Consider the following 24080-nt stretch of genomic DNA (forward strand, 5'->3'; position numbering starts at 1 on the left):
GTATTGACAGGGGTGTTGGCTCCTATCCAGCTGAACAGTTCCCCGTCCCCTCCCTGCTGTGGTCTAGGGCAAGTAGCTTAAGCTCACGAAGAGTCACCTTCCTCCTCTTCAACAGAACATTACATGGCAACGCATAGGAAGAAAGGTTTTGAGGTTTCGGATAATGTATATAATCTTGGCACATAATAGGTACTCAAAATGTAGTCACGTTCATTCTGCTATTTGCCAGGGCAAATTAGTAGGTGCCAGAGTTCCAGAACGTAACCTGTCCTTATTCGGTCTGTGAGCTGCAGCCTGGGGCAAAGGACAGGGACAGGCTGGAGGGTCTTTCCTTAGAAATATGTCTTTTCAGGGGCGCCTGGGCGGCTCAGTTGGTTAAGCGTCAACTTCAGCTCAGGTCACGATGTCACGGTTCGTGAGTTCGAGCCCCGCGTCGGGCTCTGTGCTGACAGCTCAGAGCCTGGAGCCTGCTTGGGATTCTGTGTCTCCCTCTCTCTCGGCCCCTCCCCCACCCTGCTCTGTCTCTCAAAAATAAATAAATGTTAAAAAAAGATTTTAGAAAAAGTAATATGTGTCTACAGCCCTCCTCTGGGACCTGGGGTGAGGTCACACTGATGGAGCACACGAGATTTCTTAATGCCAGACAAACATCCAAGAGATCAAAGGATACATGTCTGTCCGAGCAAGTATTGATTTATTACTTTGGGTTGTAGGCATTTGTAAAACAAAAGACATCCCGTGGGAGTCCAAGGAGGCTTACCAACCAGTGCACACAGTTAGCCAGGTGCACTGGCAATGTGGGATCGGGTCTCTCCATAAAAGCAGACAAGGAGCATCCGTTCAGATAGCAAGAGTGGAGAGGACAACCACACCGGCCCTAAGTCAGGCTCCCTCTGCCTGCCCACTTCTGACTCCAGCTCCCGTCCACCTAAAGCCCAAGTTCAATAGCAGGGGCTCCCATGGGGCGAGGTGATTCTCCCCTGGCACGTCCCCCGGCCAGCGACCCTGACAGAAAAGGCCGACGGAGACTTCTGCCGGCTCGGCTCTGCCTGACCCTGCCACTGTGGCTTTTCCGCCTCATCTTCCTCATGCCCTGGGAGCCTGGGGACCACACTCTGGCTCTCTTCTTTGTCCCAGGCCCTCGAAATGTCTTCCTGCTGCTTGTGGGAGAAGCTGGCTTCCTGGAGGGGCCTTTCAGAGATGAGGTCCTGACTGGCCGAGAGGCTGAGGTTGCATTGGACAATTTTCTAGCAGCTTTCTTCGACTGCTCCTTTAGCAAGTCCAAGACTGTCTCTGGGAAACGAACATTTATTTAGTGAGAAACAGAAGTCCTGGAAAGTGGCTCTAAGGGAAACACCACCCAGGGGGGCCAACATGGCGGAGAAGTAGGGGGATCCGTACTTCCCGCATCTCTCAAACAAAGAAGGGCTGAAGCCAAAGGACTTTGAACCCCAAGAGTTTGGGAGGAAAAGAGACTGAGTCTACCAGGGAAACATCCTCCAGGAAACCCACGACTGCATGAGGGTTCTCCAATATACAGTCTTTAGATGGGCACCTAGCTGGTTCAGTGGTAGAGCATGTGACTCTTGATCTCAGGGCTGTAAGTTCAAGCCCCATGTTGGGTATAGAGATTACTTAAAAGTAAAATCTTTAATATATATATAAATTCTTATATTTTTTTAATTCCCTTAACTGGCCTTGATCGAAATATATTACTTTTTTAATAGGGTCACTCCAGTGATTCATGGCTCTGGAATAGTTCCCTTAAGATAGTATGCCTCTTGGGGCACCTGGGTGGCTCAGTCAGTTAAGAGTCCAACTTTGGCTCAGGTCATGATCTCATGTTCACGAGTCTGAGCCCCACATTGGGCTCTGCGCTGACAGCTCGGAGCCTGGAGCCTGCTTCCGATTCTGTGTCTTTTCTCTCTGCCCCTCCCCTGTTCTCTCTCTCTCTCTCTCTCTCTCTCAAAAATAAATAAAAACATCTTAAAAATTAAAAAAAAAAGATCGTATCCCTCCTCTATAAGTCTTTCCAGAATCCCTACTCTACTCACTCTCAGGGTCCCCTCAGTCTCCTGGCCGTTATACCAGAACCTCAATGCTATATTTATTTCTTTATTTGCCTACACTACATTTGCCTGAGCTCCTACAGGTCAGGTTCACTGCTGTAGCCCCAGGGATTAGCACGGTGACTGCCGCAAAGTCAATGCTAAGTGAACGATGCCCAGTGAATGACTGATGAGTGGATAGAGGACAACAGGTCTCCTCAGAAGCAGGTGCCACCCGGTATGCATACTCCAGTATACAGAGATGTATAGACTGAGCCACGAGTTACACTCCTCATCCAGAGCAGAAGCCCTCAGTGGGGAACAGACCTCCCACCCTGGGAAGATTAGAGCGTGTTTGCAGAGGGCACTGTGCCTGCATCTCAATGCCAAGGCCTAGGCCTGAGACAAAGACAGACTCACTGGCGAGTGGCCTGAACTGGACCCGCTTACTCCTGGTTTTCACCGGCACTGCCTTGTACTTGCACTTGCCTGGCGGTGCTCGCCTAAAAACAGATAGAAAAAGTGGGGACACAAGATTCTGAAGATGGGACCAGGAAATCAAGGTCACCAGAAGGTATACATTTGCAAGAACTGGATTCAGCGCTCCTTTATCCATGAGGATGGGGCAGATGTAGGAGAAAATACATGATGAGCTCAGATAGACAGGAGAAAGAACAAGGATATCACAGGGACACCATGGGCTCTTGGGACAGAGGGTAGTGAGGGGGTCAGGGGCAAGGGCATGATGACAGATAGAACTGGGTTCAAAACCTGGGGACCATGAGCAAGTAAACCTTGATATGTATCAATTTCCACATCTATAAAATAAAAAAGTAATAGTATCTATCCTCACAGGGAGATCAAATATGAGCTGCGTACTTGGCATACCATAAGTGATTGATGTCACTTTTTTATTTTTTTATTTATTTTTTTTTAACTTTTTTTTTTATTTATTTTTGAGACAGAGAAAGACAGAGCATGAATGGGGGAGGGGCAGCAGAGAGAGAGGGAGACACAGAATCGGAAGCAGGCTCCAGGCTCTGAGCCATCAGCCCAGAGCCTGACGCGGGGCTCGAACTCACGGACCGTGAGATCGTGACCTGAGCCAAAGTCGGATGCTCAACCGACTGAGCCACCCAGGCGCCCCACTTTTTTATTTTTTTAACGTTTATTTATTTTTGAGAAACAGAACAGATCATGAGTGGGGGAGGGGCAGAGAGAGAGGGAGACAGAATCCAAAGCAGGCTCCAGGCTCCCAGTTGTCAGCACAGAGCCTGACGTGGGGCTGGAACTCACTGACCTCAAGATCATGACCTGAGCTGAAGTCGGACACTCAAATGACTGAACCACCCAGGCAGCCCGATAAGTAACTTTTTAAAATTATTTTTTTAATTTATTTTGAGAGAGAGATAGAGAGCAAGTTGGGGAGGGGCAGAGAGACAGGGAAAGAGAGAATCCCAAGCAAGCTCCACACTGTCAACACAGAGCCTGATGCAGGGCTCAAACTCACAAACTTAGAGATCATGGCCAAAATCAAGAGTTGGTTGTTGGATGCTTAACCGACTGAGCCACCCAGAAGCCCTAAAATTATTTTTTAAGGAGATTTAAAAAGAGAAAAAAAGGATACCTGGCACAGTGCCCAGTACATAACAAGTGCCCCACAGATGATGATCATGATGGTGGTGATGGTGAGGGCTCCTATCCCAGGCCCCCTCCGGCTGGCTGTATCTCCGGCAACGTAACTTACCTGAATACCCTCACAGATGGGAAGCTGTGTTGTGGCTTTTGCCCGATCATTTGGTTAATCTCTGAGCCGGGTCGGCAAAAGAGCAGACGTAAACGGTCTTCACCACCAAGTGAATAAATACTGCCAAAAGGGTCAGGTGGACACAAAAGGCACTAAACAACCGGTTTACGACACTTACCTAGGACCTTGAGACCTCCACCAAACCCAGGGGACAGGGCAACAGTACTCACTCAAGTGGTCACAAGTACACACCCAATTGTCAGATGATCCCAGACAGAAGTTTCCAGAAGCATATCAAAAAAAAAAGAAAAAGAAAAAACCAGGAGCCATAGGTCTAGACCTGTCATCCCAGAAAGGCTTGAGATCTTCGTTTCTAACCACAAAGAGACCATTTCTCAAGTATTTCATAAATTCTACAGACACGTCGCCCTACACATTCGTTTGCCCGATCTGCTTTTTATCTACGGCACAGATTTGCTTCATTGATCATTTCTGGTAATTCCTGGGGAGTCAGGACTATTTTTATGATCTCCCATGAAGATAAGGGCTGATAAGAATGCACCGAAGATGGGCGCTGGGGTGGCTCAGTCGGTTGAGCACCTGACTCTTGACTTTTGGTTCAGGTCACCATCTCGTGGTTCATGGATTCAAGCCCTGCATTGGGCTCTGCGCTGGTGGAGCCTGCTTGGGATTCTCTCTCTCTCTCTCTCTCTCTCTCTCTCTCTCTCTCTCTGGCCCCCCAAAACAAATAAATAAAAATAAATAAAACTTTTAAAAAATGCACCTAAGAAGGAAATGAGACCAAATCTCACCTTGATGGGTCAACAAACTTGTAAATAGATCCGTGTGGTAGGTAGGCACTCGGGTAAGAGGTGGCCAGGAAATAGAGCTCCCCTGAGGACACAGAAACACACAATCAGGAATAGGACGTGAGGCAGGGCTGAGACACAGAGCTGGGTGCACAGGAAACCGTCCACAGGGGGTGGAAGCCCTGAAATGGAGGGAGCCCCAGGAAGGGAACCCCAGAATCCTGTCGCTGGGCCTTCACTGGATTGTGAGCTCCCCAAGGAGAAAGTCCTTCTCTGAGTCCTCAAAGACTAGCTGAGAGTGTACCCCAACAGGGGTACATTTCTGTTTACATTCACTGGACCAAAGGTTTCCGCTTATCTCTTGGCTGTCAGAAACTTCGCCTTAACCAATCTCCATTTCCTTCCCCATCTATTTACTACTGACAATTCTCTGTGGAACCCCGAAATAGCGATCTCCAGGCTAAGGACCATTTATTAGTCACCTCACACTGCCCCTTCTTGAGTCCACGGGTGCCTCTCCCCACCAGCCCCGCCTCACTTTTCCATTACCACCTTCTTTCCTTGGCCTTTGGGTCCTGCGTTTCCCCGGACCCTCCCACTCTTCAGTCTGTACTCCTGGCCTTCTCCACAACCCCCAGAAATCACCCCTACCCGTGGTCTCCTTCACCTCTTTGAGGAGGAGCCCTTGTCCCTCCCATTTCCTCCAGTGTGAACACTCTCCACTCACTGTGACTACCTCACTCTGCCTCTTCTCACGCTTACCTGTGAGGGACAGATAGGATAGGGTTGACGAGAACAACAACGTTGGAGTTGCAGCCGCCTGACTGAGTTCTGAGAACACCATTTGCTAGACGTTGTCTTGGGAAAACTCCCAACCTGTGTAACCCTCACGTGACCTATTCATTTGTACAATGGGGCTAATGATCCCCCACATGACTCTTAGGTATTCAATTAGAAAGCGATGATCAGCCATTACTCCTTATACCGTAATATTTGTGCCACTGCCCTGGATGGCCCTCTCAACTTCATGGAAGTAAATGTCTACTAAACTGCAAACTGGAAAAGCCTAGAACTTTAGAGAGCTCTGAGTTATTTCAACAACCTTCTTCCTTGAATTTGTGGAGGATGGTGACCAATGTCTGTCTCGTGCCGGATGTGAGGCTTACGGTCTTCACGGAGCACCCCCTACAGCTGCCTAGTGGACTTTGGATTTTGTGTGCTCACGAACTAGTTTATCATCTTGCCCTACAGCCAATTTGCCTCCTCTGATTGGATATCCCGGGCACTTTCCATTAGACAAAGGAGGTGTCTACCAAGGGTCTGCCTGAACACGGGGTGCCCTCATGCAGGAGCCCCTCGCAACCACACCTGCTCTGACTGAAAACGCCACATTGCAGCATAGTCTCTACACAATATGTAAATTGTATGTCCTAAACATGCCGGAAACTCCCCATTGTATTTTTAGGAGAAAACAGTGCTAGAAGCATATTTCTATAATTTTTTTTGAGTTTATTTTGACAGAGAGAGAGAGAGAGAGAGCACAGGCAAGCAGGGGAGAAAAAGAGCAAAAATCCCAAGCAGGCTCCATGCTGTCATCGCAGAACCCAACTCCGGGCTCGATCCCACAGACCATGAGATGAGCCAAAATCAAGAGTCAGACACTGAACCAACTGATCCACCCAGGTGCCCTCCAACTGACGATTTAAAAAATACGTTTTAGGACAGAAAAGAACTAGACACACAAAAAAGCTGTAACATGCCACGTAAAACAAAATGCACGTGATGTAAATTTATTGCAAGCATTAGTTCTTCGACCAGCCCTCTTGAGAATGCACTTCAGTGACCGACATTCAGAGATCCAGCCCACGGGGACCCAGCAACGGGGGCGCCCCGTGCCCACCCCGCCCTCCATGGTGGCCAGCTGTCAGCTAGAACATCTGGAAAATACCGCCACAGTGGAGGCAGAGCTCTGGTTCAACCAACAACGACGTGTCTACAGCTGGTGACTGATAACAAAATAATGACATACTCAGATCTAAAAAGATGTCCTTCAGTGGGAAAGGCTATGGCATGAGCAGAAAATCTGAATCACTCCGTACAAAAACACAAGAGCAAGCAACTCTGGAAGAAAATAAACTTGCCTTGAAAACAGCCCTCCTGGCTTCAAGGCCGCCTTGGGCAAAGTCTGGCTTGGGAACACCCTGGCAAGTCCACTCGAGAAAATTCGGCCAAGGACACTTAGTCTTGTTTGCCAAATGTACCCACTGGTGTTCAAACACTGCCTGTTTTTCTCCTGCGAGAAGCTTACAGGCACAGCAAACCAAACCGCCAAAGCCACGGTTTCTGAGGCCTGAAAAGGAGCCAGCCGCAGAAGACAGCAGCCCGGGATGCCAGGGCAGGCCCGCCCCCGGGGCTCTAGCCTCTGGGGAGAGGAAGCTCTGGCCTCGGAGGACTCCAGCCTCGCTGGGGCATCAGCCTCCAGAGGCCCCGCCAGGCCTGTGGCTTTCCCGTCGCCCTCTCTGCACCGAGCACCATCCTGCCGGTCTGTGGTTTCTCTCCTCTTGCGTATGTTTGGACTTCCAATTTGGAACTCACTTTGCTCTATTAAGAATGCTTGAATCCTCTAAAATATCCTCTGCTTCTCTAAAATATTCATCTCAAACTATTTCTCATACGCTAGGAAAAGGTCCAGGAGCTGACTAGATTTCTTAGCGTCTTGCTCAAAGGAAAGTCTTGCACAGGCACCGTAGGGCTCAGAGCGGGAAGAAACCCATTACTGAGGAAACCTGCAAAGCTCTGGTTTTCACTCACAGAGAATCCCAGGTCTGGAAGGGGCCCTGATAGACCACTTTCTTCTCTTCCCTGACTCCGAGCATGACTAGAAGCAGTGCCCAATACCAGAAAGGTCACAGGCCCTGTTCTCCTCACAAAGTAACATTTAGCTTTCAAAATGTAACAAAGCATAGGTAAAGCTGAAATTCAAAATCCATTTTCTGATTACAAAATTTGGGGAAATTTAGTAGAGCCGAGTCTCTCTCCGTCTTTGTGTCTCATAGGTGCCTACGCGTCTGGCTTTGCTGATGCCCTTAACAAAGACCTTGTCTGTCTAGCGAATAGCCTCCCACCTAGCTGTTTACCCTTTCCCCAGGTCTCTCAGGAAAGAGATTCTCCCTTGCACGCTCCCAACAATTACCCCACAGGCTCCTGGCAGGGTCAGCAAAGAGCACAGCCGGCCAGGGCCCCATCACCACAGGCGCTCTCTCCCAGGCAGCAACAGCAGGACAAATATCAGTGTCCACGTGGTCTGCCCCACGGCTGGCCCTGTCCACCTTCCTGTGACTGCAGATTAGAATGAAATCAGGGAGGGGGACATGAATCTCCTTCATGATCAAAAGACCGGAGTGTAAACCTTGATTTGCTCCCCCCGCAGTCGGTGTGGGCCCCAACCAAGAAGGGGTAGGTTCTGTTGCATATTCGGTCTGTTGCCTCACTGGACAAATAGGGTTAATAATTTCATCGTGGTGGCGTTGCAATTACTAAGTAACATAAAAAATGCAAAGTGTTTACGATGGTATCCAGTACATTATAAAAGTTGACTCAGTGGTAGTAAAAATAGGCGCGCCTGGGTGGCTCAGTTGGTTGAGCGTCCGACTTCGGCTCGGGTCAGGATCTCGCGGTATGTGAGTTCGAGCCCCGTGTCGGGCTCTGAGCTGACTGCTCAGAGCCTGGAGCCTGTTTCAGATTCTGTGACTCCCTCTCTCTCTGCCCCTCCCCCGTTCATGCTCTGTCTCTCTCTGTCTCAAAAATATTAAAAAAAAAAAAATTAAAAAAAAAAAAGTTGACTCAGTGGTAGTAAAAATAGGGGCACCTGGGTGGCTCAGTCGGTTAAGCATCCAACTTCAGCTCAGGCCATGATCTCACGGTTGGTGAGTTCAAGCCCCGCATCAGGTTCTCTGCTGTCAGCACAGAGCCCGCTTCGGATCTCCTGTCCCCCACCCCCACCCCCGCCCCTTCCCCGAGCGTGCATGTGCACACTCTCTCTCTCTCTCTCTTAAAAATAAATAAACATCTAAAATAAAATAATTTTAAAAAATAAATGGTAGTGAAAATAGAAGGGACGGTTGCTACTTAAATGAAAATGATAGTAACCGTAGTAATAATTATTATAATAAATGTTTAGCTCACAATGCCCGTGATGATTTAAGTTCCAGTAAGCAGAAACAGAATAACCCTGTATATTTTTACCTGCTTCATCTTCAGCAAAAGAGATGATAAATTTGCTGTAGGTGCTGATCAGCCCTGGGAAGGCACAGGATTCAGTGCTGCCCAGGCAAATGTCCCGTTTCTTCCATTTCTTGGTTTTCCTATCTTCCTGCAAAGCCATAAGTCGACTAGATGAAAAATAAAACCTTTATTATAGGAATCCATATTTTCACCCTGCAGATATTTTTCCTCCTGGAAACAAAGAATCTCTGAGTACTAGCACTGAGTCACCCATAGGTGATCAACACCTAGCCTCTCCCAAGAATCAAAAAGCTATTTCGAGATACCTTGGTCACCTGCTTGTGCTAGATGGAGAAGCTCAACTTCTATTATAGGAGGAGTCTGGTGCTCAGTAAAGGCTGCATTACTACAAAAGACTAATCTAATTTCTATTAGTTTGCAACCTTTGGCTAGTTGCTCAACTAGCTGAGCCTCAGTTCCCTTATCTGTAAAATGGGGAATGGTAATAGAATTTACCACGGACAAAAGTTGCAAAGGTTAAGATAATATACATGAATATCTCCCCAGTGAGCTGGGCATATAGTAAGTGCTCAAAACTCGTAGCTATTTTCATTGTTATTATGTCTATGGAGTAGCAGGTAGATACTTTAATATCCCTCTATCATCTATTTGACCTAAAAGCAGGGTTTTTTTTTAAAAGGAATATGGGTATATCAGGGTTTCACATGAAACATTTTATGGAAACAAGAGATGTTCAACCCCAGGTGATTCTGGTGCATATGCTTTGACTAAGAATCACTGAGTATCAACCAAGTGATATGTAAGCAGACGGAATTATGGGGAAAACACAAAGAACAATTAAATCCCAGAGATCTAACAAGTGACGATAAAAGAACTAACCAATTACTAACTCTACCCAACCTCTGGAACCAAGAATTGCAGTATGACAATATTACCATCCTTCCTAATGAAGATGGGGGTAACAAGGACCAGATTTACCCTCTCATCTTAAGCAGTCAAAAACCTAGACAAAATAGAATGACAATTTTTTAAGTTTATTTATTTATTTTGAGAGAGAGACCAGAGGAGGGGCAGAGAGAGGGGGAAAGAAAGAGAATCCCAAGCAGACTCCACACTGTCAGTGCAGAGCCCGACATGGGGCTCAAACCCACAAACTGTGAGACCAAGACCTGAGCCAAAATCAAGAATCGGACACTTAGCCAACTGAGCCACCCACGTGACCCCTAGAATGACAGTTTTTAAAAGACACTGGAGGGGCACCTGACTGGCTCATTCAGTAGAGCATGTGACTCTTGATCTCAGGGTCATGAGTTCAAGCCCCACATTGGGCATGGAGCTTACTTTAAATAAATAACTAAATATAAAAGACATTGGAGATCAGACAACAAAGGGCTATGTTCCCTATGAGATGGGAAATAAACAAGGTAAACCCTAAAATTGTCCCAGTCTACTACCTTGAAAAAGTTTCCAGCTTGAGGAAGGATAACACAGGCAGAGCCAGCAGACTCCTTGAGTTGAAAAGACAGGAAGTTGAAAAGAGTCCAGGAAGACCTATATAGGAAGAGTATGCAGGACAGATATTGGAGAAAAGAGGGAAGCACAGAGAATAGGCTCCTGAGATCTGCAAAGTGTACCCCGCAAGTATTCATCAGTATACTTAACAGCACATACATATGAGGAAACTACTTAAATCAGGGGGAAAATTAGAAAGAAAAGCACCTGGCTCTTACTCAGGGTCAGGCACAGTGTAAGTATAATTCACAGGGAACTGAAAAGAGTTTGTAGGAAAATCCTGCCTCAATATTGAGGAATAGATAGTTCCAGAATAAGCACCACATTGGTTCTACATAACAAATATTGACAGCAAGACTTGAAAGGATCAAACTATTTCCAAGTAGTTTGTCCCAGAACAAAGCTCAAGAATATTTATGGACATACAAAAAATATTCAGCACCCACAATGTTAAATTTACAATGTCTGGCATCCAATAAAAAATTACTAGGCGGATAAAGAAGGAGGAAAATACAAACCATAATAAAGAGAAAAGTCAATCAAAACTGACAAAGAATTGCCACAAATGTGAACATTAGCAGAGAAAAACAGTGGTTTTTACTATGATTCCGTATATTCAAAAAGTTGGTAGAGGCATGAGACATACACAAAACACCCCAATCAAGTTTCTAGAGGTAAAAAATTCCATCAGTGCAAACACTGGATGGAATGAATGGCAGATTAGACATTGCAGAAGAAAAGATTCATGAACTGAAGACACAGCAATAGGAACTATCCAAAATTAAACACAAAAAGGAATAAAATTTCAACATGTATAGATCATCAGTGAGCTGTGGGAAAACTTTAAGCAGCCTAATATACACATAATTCAAGAAGAAAATGAGAAGAAAAAACAGGGTGGGGAAACAGAAAAAATATTTGAAATAATTATAACCAAAAATTTTCCAGATCTGATGTAAGCTATAAATTCACAAATCCAAGAAGTTCAACCAAATCTAAGCACAAGAAGAAAACTACATGAACACATATCATAATGAAATTGCACAAAACCAGTGATAAAGAGAAAATCTTAAAAGCAGCCAGAGAAAACATGGCAGATTAAATATGGAGGAACAAATTTAAGGATGACAGCAGATTTCTCATTGGAATTAAGACAAAGCAGAAGATAATGAACAATATTTTTAAAGAATTCAAGAAGGGCTCCTGGATGGCTCAGGCATCCCACTCTTGAAGTCAGCTCAGGTCCTGATCTTATGTTCATGGGTTTGAGCCCCACATCTGCAATGAGAGTGCAGAGCCTGCTTGGGATTCTCTCTCTCTTCCTCTCTCTCTGCCCCTCCCCTGCTCTCTCTCTCTCTCAAAATAAATAATCTTAAAAAAAAAAAAAAGAATTAAAGAAAAAATAGGTCAACATAAACTTCTATACCTAGCAAAAATATCTTTAAAAAACAAAGGGGAAAAAAGACACCAAAAGCAGAAAGGATTCATCACCACTGGACTCATTTTTCAAAAGATGTTAAAGGAAGTTCTTCCAGCATTAAAAAAAAAAAAGAAAAGAAAAAAAAAAAAAGAAAATTACATCTAAAGGAAATATACAGAAAGGAATGAAGAATATTGGGAATGGTAACTATATTTGTTTCTTGCCACCACTGTCATACATTACCACTACTTGGCTTAAAATAACCCACGTTTATTTTCTTACAGTTTTGGAAGCCAAAATCCTGAAGTGGGTTCCATGGGGGCAAAATCAAGGTGCTGGAGGCTCTAAAGGAGAATCCATTTCCTTGCCTTTTCCAGCTTCCAAAAGCTGTCCTCATGTCTTGACTCACAGTCTCATCATACCACTTCTGTTGTTAACACTGACTTCTATCTCTTCTATCTTCAAATTTCCGTCTACCTCCTTCTTCTAATGATATCTGTGATTACATTTAGGACCCACCTAGATAATCCAGAGTAATCTTGCAAATCATACACAGTTTGTTTGTGACCACAATCAAACTAAATTATAAATCAAACAGCAGAAAGACCTCAGGAAATCTTCAGATATTTGGAAATAAATAACACACTTCAAACTAACTTGTAAGAAAATAAGCCAAGGGGAAATTAGAAAATATATTCAACTGAATGAAAATGAAAACCCAATCTATTGAAATTTATGGGATGCCATTAAAGCAGTATCTGAGGGGAAATTTGTAGCACTAAACATACGTGTTAGAAAAGATGACAGTGTCAAGTCAGTGACCTCAGTTTCCATCCCGAAGTGGTATAATGTTATTTGAGTGTGGACTTGGATTAGTTGTAAATGTATATTGCAAACTCTATGCAACCACTGAAAAAGGAAAAAAAAAAAACTATGAGTGATGTGCTATGACAGTGGAGAACCGAAATTATATAGAATGCTCAGTTAAATCCACAAAAGGTAGAAAAAGAGTGAAAAGACAAAAAATAGGAACAAAGAACAAGGGCAACAAATAGAAAGCGGTAATAATTATGGTAGATACTAATCCAACTAAATCCATAACCACTTTGGCTTCTTTTTTTTTAATGTATATTTACTTTTTTTGAGAGAGAGAGAGGGACAGAGTGCAAGTAGAGGAGAGGCAGAGAGAGAGGGAGACACAGAATCTGAAGCAGGCTCCAGGCTCTGAGCTGTCAGCACAGAGCTCGACCTCACGAACTGTGAGATCGTGACCTGAGCTGAAGTCGGACACCTAACCGACTGAGCCACCCAGAAGCCCCACCACTTTGAATATTAATGGTCCAAATGTACCAACTAAAAGACAGAAGAAATAATAAACAAACAAACAAATAACAGAGATCGCCCGAGTGGATCAAAACCCAAGACCTGACTATACGTTGTCTATAAGAAAACATTAGGCCTGGACAGCTTCACTTGGAAGAAACATGTAAGGAAGAAATAATACCTCTCTTTCACAAACTCATCCAGACAACTGAAGAGGAGGAGACACTCTCCAAATCATTCTATTAAAGCTGGCGTTACCCTGATGCCAAAATCTGGCAAAGATATTCCAAGAAAGAAAAACTATAGCTCACTATCCCTTCATGAACACAGATGCAAAATTTTCAAACAACGGGCTAGCACGTCAAATCCAACAATATGCTGAAAGGATAATACATCATGACCAAGTCGTGTTTCTTCCAGAAATGCAAGAATGCTTCAATGATTTAAAAAAATCCCTCAAGGGGCGCCTGGGTGGCTCAGTCGGTTGGGCATCCAACTTCGGCTCAGGTCATGATCTCGCGGTCCGTGAGTTCGAGCCCCGCATTGGGCTCTGGGCTGACAGCTCAGAGCCTGGAGCCTGTTTTGGATTCTGTGTCTCCCTCTCTCTCTGACCCTCCCCTGCTCATGCTCTGTCTCTCTCTGTCTCAAAAATAAATAAATGTTAAAAAAAAAAAATTTTTTTTAAAAATCCATCAATGCAATCCATTATGTTAATAACTAAAAATGAGAAAACCACATGATTTTCTCGCTAGATGCAAAGATGCATTTGGCAAAACACAACACCCATACCTAATACAAACTCTCAGTGAGCTAAGAACAGACAGGAAACTTCCCCATCTGATAGAGGACATGTATAAACACCTACAACTGACATCATACTCATTGGTGAAAATGGAATGCTTCCCCCACTTCTATCCAATGTTGTACTGAAGGTGTAAGACGAAGCAGTAAGTCAATAATAAAAGGCTTTCGATTCAGGAAAAGGAAAGTATCTATATTCATAGGCAAAATGATCTTCTACATAGAAAACCCAATAGAATCTACACACACACACACACACACACACACACGCCAAAAGGGCTAATAAGGGTTTGACAAGGTAGCCAGATACAACCCAATACACACACACACACACACACACATAATATATATAACAAATAGATAATAAATATAAAATAAATATACAGTAAAAAACTGGAAAAGCCAAAAATAGGAGAATAGATGAATAATTTGTGGTATATTCATGCAATTGAATATCACAAAGCAATGAAGGGGAAAAACTACTGATACATGTGACAACAGTGATGAATTTCACTGATATTCTTGAATGACAGAAGCCATACATGTACAAAAAAGAATACATATATATGATTCCACGTGTATTAAGTCCCAGAAGCAAAATTAATGTGTGATGGGAGTGGTTATCTCTGACTGATGTGCTTCTGTGTGTGTGTGAGTGTCAAGGAGAAAGGGGTGGTACTGACAGGCAATAGACAAGAAGGAAATTTCTAGAATGATGGAAACGTTCGGCATCTTGACATAGCTACAAGCGCATAGATTGTAAAACTTTATCCAACTGTGCTCTTAGAGATTGCATCTTACCACATGTAACTTAAATCCCAATAAAAATGTTAAAATTTAAAAAAACGAAAGGAGGGGTGCCTGGGTGGCTCAGTCGGTTGAGCGTCCGACTTCAGCTCAGGTCATGACCTCACGGTCTGTGAGTTCAAGCCCCGCATCAGGCTCTGTGCTAACAGCTCGGAGCCTGGAGCCTGCCTCAGATTCTGTCTCCCTCTCTCTCTGCCCCTCCCCTGCTCATGCTCTGTCTCAAAAATAAATAAAAATATTAAAAAAAAAAAAAAGGAGATATTAATCCTTTCTTACCCACTCATGAAGTCCCCAAAGATGTAGAGGCCATTGAGATTTGGGGATTCACACCCACGGTAGACATATCCTCCGGTGACTGACTTCCCCACTGCATGGCCATAAGCATAGATGGGCAGAATGTCATCTGTCCAGGAACAAAGACAACGTCGTGGCTGACACTTGATAACTTCGAGGAATAAGTTGGGGCTTTCTAATGCAGTTGCCTGACTGAGTGGAGAACACTTTATCTCTTGGTCTTTGGTAAGGCCAAGAGAATCACATTTATTTTTCTCAACAGACCAGCCACGATATTGGTGAGCTTCCCATGTGACTGGTCTCTGCATGCAGAGAGGAAGCCGAAAATTCCCCCACCTATGAGGCAGTGATCAGGTAATCGACACACCTAAGTTTATCCCCTAGGTTGACATGGCACATACTCAGGTTTAAGGATTTGAAAAACTTGTCTGTAAAGGGTCTGTAAGACTCCTTTGTAACCTAGAGGGCCAAAAAAAGATTAAACACTGGTGAAGCACACACCTTGATTATTGATGTTTAGGGATTGTATATGGAATATAGCACCTGAATGTATCTGGAAGGTGATTTCAGTGGGCTATTCCAATTGGGAAATAAATTAAAAACATACAGCCACCAATTTGCCTCTGTGAGTGGTTCTCAAGATAGTATGCCTGAGAATCATGTGGGTAATTTATTTAAAATCTCGATTCCCAGGTCAATCCCGCTCCTTCAATCCACCCAAGATTCAAATGCTTAGGTTAACAAACATCCAACATGCTCCTGGCCAACACTACATCCTGCAGGACAGAAACAAGGGCACCTGAATGACCCTTCCTGGTACAGCACATTCTCAGGTTCTATTCCCCCACCTCCACGTCCAACCCGCTCAATTCATTCAAGAAATCACCCAGAGGCTTCTCACCCAAAGAGGCATTGTGACAAAGTTTTCGGTCATAACATTCAAACCCTTCCTTTGCCCTCCAGCCATAGTTTCCACCTTTCACAATGAGGTCAACTTCTTCAAACCTATTCTGTCCCACGTCCCCACAGAACATCCGGCCTCGGCCCCAGCGTGTGATGGGGTCCCCTCGGTCCACGGCACAGCGCCACATGTTTCGGATCCCGTAGGCATAGACAGCAGGGTGGGCCCCTGGCTCAGCAACAAACGGATTGTCGCGGGGGACTCGATACCGCCTGCCATCAGAGCCTGCCCCGTTCACATCGATCCTTAACACTTTCCCCAGCAGGGAACTTCTGAAAGAAAGAGGGCCGGGAAATAGGCGCAGATTAAGTACCCGGAAACCGGACTGCTGGATCATCTGCTGGTATTATTTGTAATGTGTTTGAAGAATCTCCATACTGTTTTCCACAGTAGCTGCACTATTTTTCATTCCCAACAACAGTATGCAAAGTTTTCCATGTCTTCAGCAACACCTGCTGTCTTTTGGAAGGGCGGGGGTAATAGTCATCCAAATAGATACGAGGTGATATCTCATTGTGGTTTTGATTTGCATTTCCCTGATGATTTGTGACATTGAGCATCTTTCTTTTTTTTTTTTTAATTTTTTTTTTTTAATGTTTATTTATTTTTGAGACAGACAGAGACAGAGCATGAGCAGGGGAGGGGCAGAGAGAGAGGGAGACACAGAATCTGAAACAGGCTCCAGGCTCTGTGCTGTCAGCACAGAGCCCGACGCGGGGCTCGAACTCACGGACCGTGAGATCATGACCTGGGCCGAAGTCGGACGCCTAACCGACTGAGCCACCCAGGCGCCCCGAGCATCTTTCCATATACCAGTCGAACATTTGTTTACAAGAGGAGAAAGTTCTAGAGATCTGATGTACAACATTGTCCCTACAATTAACAATATTGTATTTACACTTAAAAGAATTTTTAGGGGTGTCTGGGTGGCTCAGTTGGTTAGGCATCTGACTTCAGCTTGGGTCATATTTCACGGTTCATGACTTTGAGCCTGAGATCAGGCTCTCTGCTGTCAGTGTGGAGCCCACTTCAGATCCCTGTTCCCTGCTCCCTCTGTCCCTCCCCTGCTCATTCTCTCTCTCTCTCAATAATAAACATTAAAAAAATAAAATAAAAATTTTCGTTACAGTTAAAATCTTTTAAGAGGGTAGATTTTGTGTTAAGTATTCAAACTTTCAAACTAAATAAAATAATAAAATAGAAAATAAGGTAAAATAAAATGGCACAGGATCAGAGATCGCCCAGGGGGACCTACTGATAGTCAATGCCAAACAACTGCTAGGAGTCACATGGGAGACATGATTTTATATACACACATGATATTATATGTGTATGTGCATGAACTGATTATATGTGTGCGTATACACACACACACACACACACACACACACACATATACATATAGTCATGTCTATATGATATATGTGTATATGCAAATGTTAAGACTTGACAGGTTTGAGCTCACAGAGAAATACTAGGCAAAAGTTTGATGTGACCCTGGCCCATGTAACCCAGAGCAAGCAAGCTGTAGTTTCCATTTTTAAAATGTTTTTTTAAACATTTTGAGAGAGATGGAATGGTTTCTCTCAGGTTTGGTTTAACACTATGGATTTTTTTTTAAGTTTATTTATTTAGAAATAGAGACAGTGCCAGTGGGGGAGGGGCAGAGAGAGAGGGAGGGAGAGAATCCCAAGCAGGCTCCACACTGCCAGCACCGAGCCTGATGTGGGGCTCAAACCCACGAAGTCGTGAGATCATGACAGTGGGGCCGAAATCAAGAGTCGGACGCCTAACCGACTGAGCCACCCAGGCGCCCCTGAATTTTTTTTTTAAGATGAAACCTTCACGAATTTGCACTCATCCTTGCCCAGGCGCCATGCTAACCTTCTCTGTAGTTCAATGTACGAGCTGCCGACATGGGCAATAATAGCATGAATTCCTAAAAGGGGCTGGTTCTGTTCTTCCTCATATAGCACTGTGGTCATAGAAAGAGCTTTTAGAGTGGCTCTGAGGGCAACTGTGGTCTCTGGGACTCCATTTCCACATTTGTAGAGCAGGGAAAAGAAACACTAGCTTGCAGTGTGGTTACAATGTAAGGGTTAAGGGAGGTATCTTGCATGGAGCATGTAAGGCAATTCCCCACACGCGGTAAAGGCATTTGACAGATGTTAGCTCTTGATTCTTAGAACTTTAATATTTTACTAGTAGGGATAATGGGACTCAAGTACTTGCTGGTGCAAAGGATCACATGACTTTTATCTAGGGCAGCAGGACCCTCATTGGGCTCTCTTGCACCAGATTGTCGGAGTATAAATTCTGGTTCTGCCACTTACTTGCTGTGCGGCCTTGGACAAGCTACTTTACTCCTCTCTGCCTCTATTTTCTGGGCTGTGACATGACTATCATAATACCTACACTTCATAGGAACCATCCATCCCATAAGTATTTCTGAAGTGACCCCCACTCCAGGCACTCTACTAGGTGATGGGGATACATCAATTAACAAAATAGATAAAAATTCCTGCCCTTGTGGGATGTTAGAATTACATTCTTTTTTTTTTTTTAATGTTTATTTATTTTTGAGAGAGAGAGAGGAAGAGAGAGTGCAAGCAGGGGAGGGGCAGAGTGAGAGGGGGACAGAGGATCCAAAGTGGGCTCTGTGCTGAGAGCAGAGCACCCGATGTGGGGCTCAAGTCCCCAAAACGCGAGATGATGACCTGCGCCGAATTCGGATGCTCAACCAAGCCACCCAGGTGCCCCTGGAATTATGTTCTTAAATACACACAAGGTATTCAGAACAGTACCTGACACACAGTAAGTATTATGTGTGTCGAATATATATATGAAACATTCTGAACTCGTCTCTGCATAGCATTCTGAGAGTTACATTGTGCATCCATAATATTACTTACCACAAAGCACGTGTGCCTGAAATTTATAGGACAGAAAACCAATTCTTCCTCCCACTTGCCTCAACAGAGGGGGTTACATCTTGCAGTAGGTGATTTGGATGTGACCCTCTGTAGACTCCATCTCAGCAAAAACGTACCAAGGGCTCACCCTAAAGGGGGTGGGAGGACAGATCCAACCAGCTTACTTGTTCTGAGCATTTCCAAACTTGCCGAAGGGATCCCCGGCCTGCCCTCCATCCCCGGTGAAGATGTACAGGTAGCCGTCCACACCGAAAAGAAGTTGTCCACCGTTATGATTTGAGGCTGGTTCTTCTATCTCCAAGATGACTCTGGAAGGAGAAGAAACCATGCATGAAGCTTTGATACAAACTGAAACTGCATCCTCTTGAGAGACCGAGAAATGACTGGTCCCATCCAGCCAAGACCTGCTTCAGAGTTTCCAATGATCACAAAGCTTGGAGCTCTGAGACACCCCTTGTTTCCCAGTATGCCTCCTTCATGGATCATTCTTCTTTCAGATCGTGATTTCATGAGCTGTGGACACAGCCAGGGTAACAATCACTCTTTTGGGGGGCTCGGCCTTCCTCTCTGCTCTACCAGAACTCTTAACCCCTTCCTTTGCACAGCCCAGCAGGGATTAATCAATCAGTTCTCCAAACTCTTTTCGATCCCCCAACCTGGCTATATGGGAAAAGAGAGAGAAGGCAGAAAGGAAAGAAGGACAAAAGGCAGAGTGGTAGAGTGGAAAGACCATGAGCTTGGAGTCAGAATTAAGTGCTTTATCTGATTGGGCATCCATAGATCTATGGCCTTATGCCACAGCTTCCTGTGAGGGTAATTCCCACGTTCAAGCTAAAGGGCCTGGAATCCAACGACCACACAATAATCAGAGGCCACTATTACGTTTAATATATTGACTTGATCTATAATCATTTCTCAAGCCCCTGTGGCTGCTGGCCATTGCTTACAATTCTGTAAAAACAAGCAAGCATGGTTCTGATTAGGTAACTCTAAGGGATGGCTACACGCCACAAAGACCCTCGACTCAGAAGCCTAACTTGTCTGTCCTTGTTATTCAACAATGACTCCTTTGTCAACATTAGAAGCTAGTGGCTCTGAAACCAGAAAAATGTCCCTCTATCGCCTCAGAGGACAGACTGGCATTATTTTGGGACACAGCCCAAAGTTGCCCATTCTCATGGGCACATCTCACCTTTCTGATTTGGGGTCGGCTTTGTTGGGATCAGCCCGAGAAACCTTCATCTCACTGATCCGGATCTTTTCTACCTTCTTCTTGCCCAGACATGAATAATAAATGTAGAATCTGCGGTTGCGGCGGAATCTGGGATGGAAAGCCAATCCCAAGAAGCCTCTCTCATCCCCTACCCACGGAGTAGTCAGTACGATGTTCTTGAGGTCCAAAAACGGTTGTTCCAGGCGACTCCCGTCAGGCAGATAGACCCATACCACCCCCACCTGCTCGGCCACAAAGAAGCGACGGGTGCCGTCCCCCGCGTGGACCATGGAGACGGGGTTCCTCAGCCCGTTGGCCACCTCGGTCAGGCAGAGCTGGAGGCAGCCCCGGCCGTCCTCAGCCACCACCCCCAGGTTGCGGTTGAGATGGTCATTCCTCAAGACGTTAGGGAAGCAGTAGTCCTTGTCGGGAAGGTTGAGGAGGTGACAGAAGTGGGCACTATCCTTTTCCCGTGTCTCCCGGAGGCGGCGGTCATTGGTCAGTAGGGAGATGGCAGAGTGGCAGTTCGAGTGGAAGGCAGAGCAGTAGTCGGAGCAGAGGCCAGGAAGGTTCCGGAGGGGCGTCTGAGGGTTCTCCGCATCGTAGAGATGGGCTGCGTAGGGTGAGCACTCCTGGAAAGAAACAGAAGCCCAGCTGGTAGTCGGACTGGCCACCGTGGGGCTGGTCCCAATTTGTGAGCAAGCGGAAGGAAAACGGTCTAGGACAGAATCCGGATTCTAGAGTTTCTATTACCAGCTACTGGTAAAGCCCTTTCCTGGGGCCACATTTTCTAGCCAGTTAGTGCTTCTGGAAGGCAAAAAGAGGGGGAAATATTTCTCACCCGCTGTACTGTCTTTAGCATTTTAACTTAGTTCTTGACCCTGAAAGTTTTAGTAAGTGGTGGACTTTTTCTTTCTTTCTTTTTTAAAGAGTACCAAATTTCTTGGAGCCTGGGTGGCTCAGTGGGTTAAGCGGCCGACTTTGGCTCAGGTCATGATCTCGCGGTCCGTGAGTTCGAGCCCCGTGTCCGGCTCTGTGCTGACCGCTCAGAGCCTGGAGCCTGTTTCGGATTCTGTGTCTCCCTCTCTCTGACCCTCCCCTGTTCATGCTCTGTCTCTCCCAGTCTCAAAAACAAATAAAACATTAAAAAAAATTAAAAATAAATAAAGAGTACCAAGTTTCTCCATCTTTCCCTTTAGTATAAATGCTGTATCTGCAAGGTTTTCTGTCTTTATCCAAATCTGAATCAATGTAGCAGAAGTTTCACATTTGTTAATCTGGGTGTTGGTTTTCTGTGCTTTCCTGTGTGGTTGAAATACTTTACAGCTAAAAATGAAATTACCAAAATGGACACACGATGTTATCACTCCCAGAAATTAGGCATCTAGCAATTTCTTCACTTATTTATTAAAAGTCTTGGGGTGCCTGGGTGGCTCAGTCGGTTGGGCGTCCGATTTGGGCTCAGTCAGGATCTCACGGTTTGTGGGTTCGAGCCCCGTGTCAGGCTCTGTGCTGACAGCTCAGAGTCTGGCACCTGCTTCGGCTTCTGTGTCTCCCTCTCTTTCTGCCCCTCCCCCCCTCAAAAATGAAAACATCTTTAAAAGTTAAAAAAAAAAATCTTTAAGTGCTGGGTCGCCTGGGTGGCTCAGTCAGTTGAGCATCCAACTCTTGATTTTAGCTCAGGTCATGATCCCAGGGTTGTGGGCTGGAGCCCCAAGTCGGTCTCTCAGCTCTCGGCACAGAGCCTGCTTGGGATCCTCTGTCTCTCTCTCTCTCTCTCTCTCTGCTGCTCACAGACTCTCAAAAATAAATAAGCATTTAAAAAATTTATAAATCAGGATGAGAGAGCAGTGAACAAAGCGGGCTGTGAGCCGCTCACCAAGGGACACTCATGCAGAAATTTAGAGTCTGCACAGCTGCTTCTACTCAGTTAGCTCAGGATATGGTTTCTCTATTAAGGAAAATAAGGCCCAGGAAGAGGTCCCCTGGAAGTCTGACACTGCTCTGGGCACTGGGGACAGGGAGCAAGGAACACTGAGGCTTGTTCTAAAGGAACCTCCACCTGCCCCAGGGCAGGAAACCATTAAGGAAATGGCTTGTGCTGTTGTGACTCTGCCTTTGGCAAATATGATCAAAAGGGCAGGAGACTTGGAGCCTCAGCCTGTAGATTTGTGCCCCCAGCCCTGTGTCTGACCTTAAACAAGTTCTTTAAAACTCCGGACTCCTCCAGGCGCCTGGGTGGCTCAGTCTGTTAAGCTTCTGATTCTTGATCTCTGCTTAGGTCATGGTCTCATGGTTGGTGAGTTCCAGCCTGCTTGGGATTCTCTCTCGCTCGCTCTCTCTCTCTCTCTCTCTTCCCCTACCCCACTAGTGCTCTCTCTTTCTCTCTCTCTCTCTCAAAATAAATAAACTTAAAAAAAAAAACAACACATTAAAAAACCCTCCTGTCTCCTTACCAGTACAATGGGGGTCAGAACAACTTCCCGCAGAAGCCTTTGCTGGGCATACACCGTGTGTGCGGAAAGAGGAGGGGCTGGGGAATTGTAATAAATAGACTCACGTAGGTTATTCTGATTCCTCCAACGCCTAAAGCAGGAGAGCTGCTGAATTTGGCTTTCTGAGACTTCACCCAATAGGGAAAGTGGGAGGATGGGGAGGGGAGGGTGGAGACATCCTTACCAGGGGGTCTCTTGGAAATGAATAGTCTTAGTGCGGCTCCTAAGAGCCTGGCTTCTGCCCCAAACGGCTGGAGTTAAATTCTCCTTGGAAACAGCAGAGGGGTGGTGCCTGAGGTCGGAGACTGCAGCCCTGGGCAATGCCACCCAGGCTGGCTGCTGTGTCCCCAGCACGGGAGTTGGGGCAGCTGGTGCGCCAGGGAATGGTGGCAGCGGGAGAGCCTGTACCTGCGCTGACATCGCCCAGGAGGGTGTCAGATGTCAGGTCTGCAGGGGGGCTTCCTGCCTCTTTGCCCCCAGCGCATTATTACAGCCCCCACCCCCCGCACCTTTCATCTGCTCTCCAGTGCGACTGTCCCCTGCACCCCGAGCACCTCTCTCCAGGGTCGGTGCGTGCTGCCTGCACCGGCAGGGGGGGATGCCCGCCAGGGACGTGCACTCTGGCCCCCAGAAAAGGACTCTGTGAGTCCTTGCCTCCCGGCTCCACGATGCTGGGGAGGGCCCCCCACCACCCCACCTCGCCACCTCCATCACCACCCCGAGACCCCCTGGCACAAAGGACCCAGACGAGGACCCCAGCAGGTGCCTCCACTCCCTCCACCTCCCCCCTCCTCCCCGTAACCACCACCTGTGCGTGCTGTGCCCCCCTCCCCGAGCAGAGCAACGCAGAGGGACCCAGACAACGCAGCCCTGAGAGCTCCATGAGGGACACCCACCTCCTCCTCCTGTGTGACAAACCACGAGGGCCAGCAGACCCCAGGGGAGACTCTTGGAGCCCACCCCAGCACCCCCTGGCCTCAGTGCACCCACGCAGAGAGGCAGATGTCAGGTGCCCACGGAGCCCTCCACCCAGGACCCACGCCACCAAGCCCAGCACCCCGCTAAGCCTCCCCCCGTCACTGTGCTGAGGGGTTAGGCTCAGGCCCACCTGGCAGAGGATGTCCTTAATATAGCCACCACACAGCTCGTGGCCCTTGAGGTCAAGGTAATCCATGATGACCCTGTACCGGGCAGCAAGGCGGTGGTCCTTGTGCTGGTCACAGCAGCCGAAGGACTCATAGTCTGAGCAAAATTCCAGGTGCAGCAGGGGCTGGAAGGGGGGCCCGTAGTCCAGGCACTGGGGGTGTCCCTGCAGCAAGCCCACCTGGCCCAACAAGAATGTGAGGCAGAGGTGGAAAATGCCAGAAGAGGTGGGGAGGCTGGGGGCCCGGGGAATAGATGTCCTCAGCATTCTGGGCTTGGGAAGTCTCAGGCTGCTGTGTTGGCTCAGGTTGGCTCCCTGCTGTGCACAA

At 46.3% G+C, this 24080-nt stretch overlaps 1 protein-coding gene across 2 annotated transcripts; it reads right to left on the bottom strand.

Annotated features, from left to right (window-relative positions):
• Positions 1 to 683: 683 nt before the first annotated feature.
• On the bottom strand, positions 684 to 24080 carry HHIPL2 (HHIP like 2). Of its 2 annotated transcripts, none has more exons than XM_042976631.1 (9): positions 23717 to 24080; positions 20093 to 20745; positions 19065 to 19208; positions 15983 to 16239; positions 14989 to 15115; positions 8850 to 8995; positions 4608 to 4689; positions 2469 to 2551; positions 684 to 1293 (listed from the first exon to the last, which is right to left on the bottom strand). In XM_042976631.1, exons 1-9 carry the CDS (start codon positions 24017 to 24019, stop codon positions 929 to 931), a joined length of 2160 nt encoding a protein of 719 aa, XP_042832565.1. In that variant the 5' UTR covers positions 24020 to 24080; the 3' UTR covers positions 684 to 928. The 2 variants fall into 2 exon arrangements, with proteins under 2 accessions (XP_042832565.1, XP_007078188.1); XM_007078126.2 differs by having other exon boundaries at positions 15908 to 16239.

The sequence above is a fragment of the Panthera tigris genome, chromosome F3 (assembly GCF_018350195.1).
Source record: "Panthera tigris isolate Pti1 chromosome F3, P.tigris_Pti1_mat1.1, whole genome shotgun sequence".
NCBI lineage: Eukaryota > Metazoa > Chordata > Mammalia > Carnivora > Felidae > Panthera > Panthera tigris.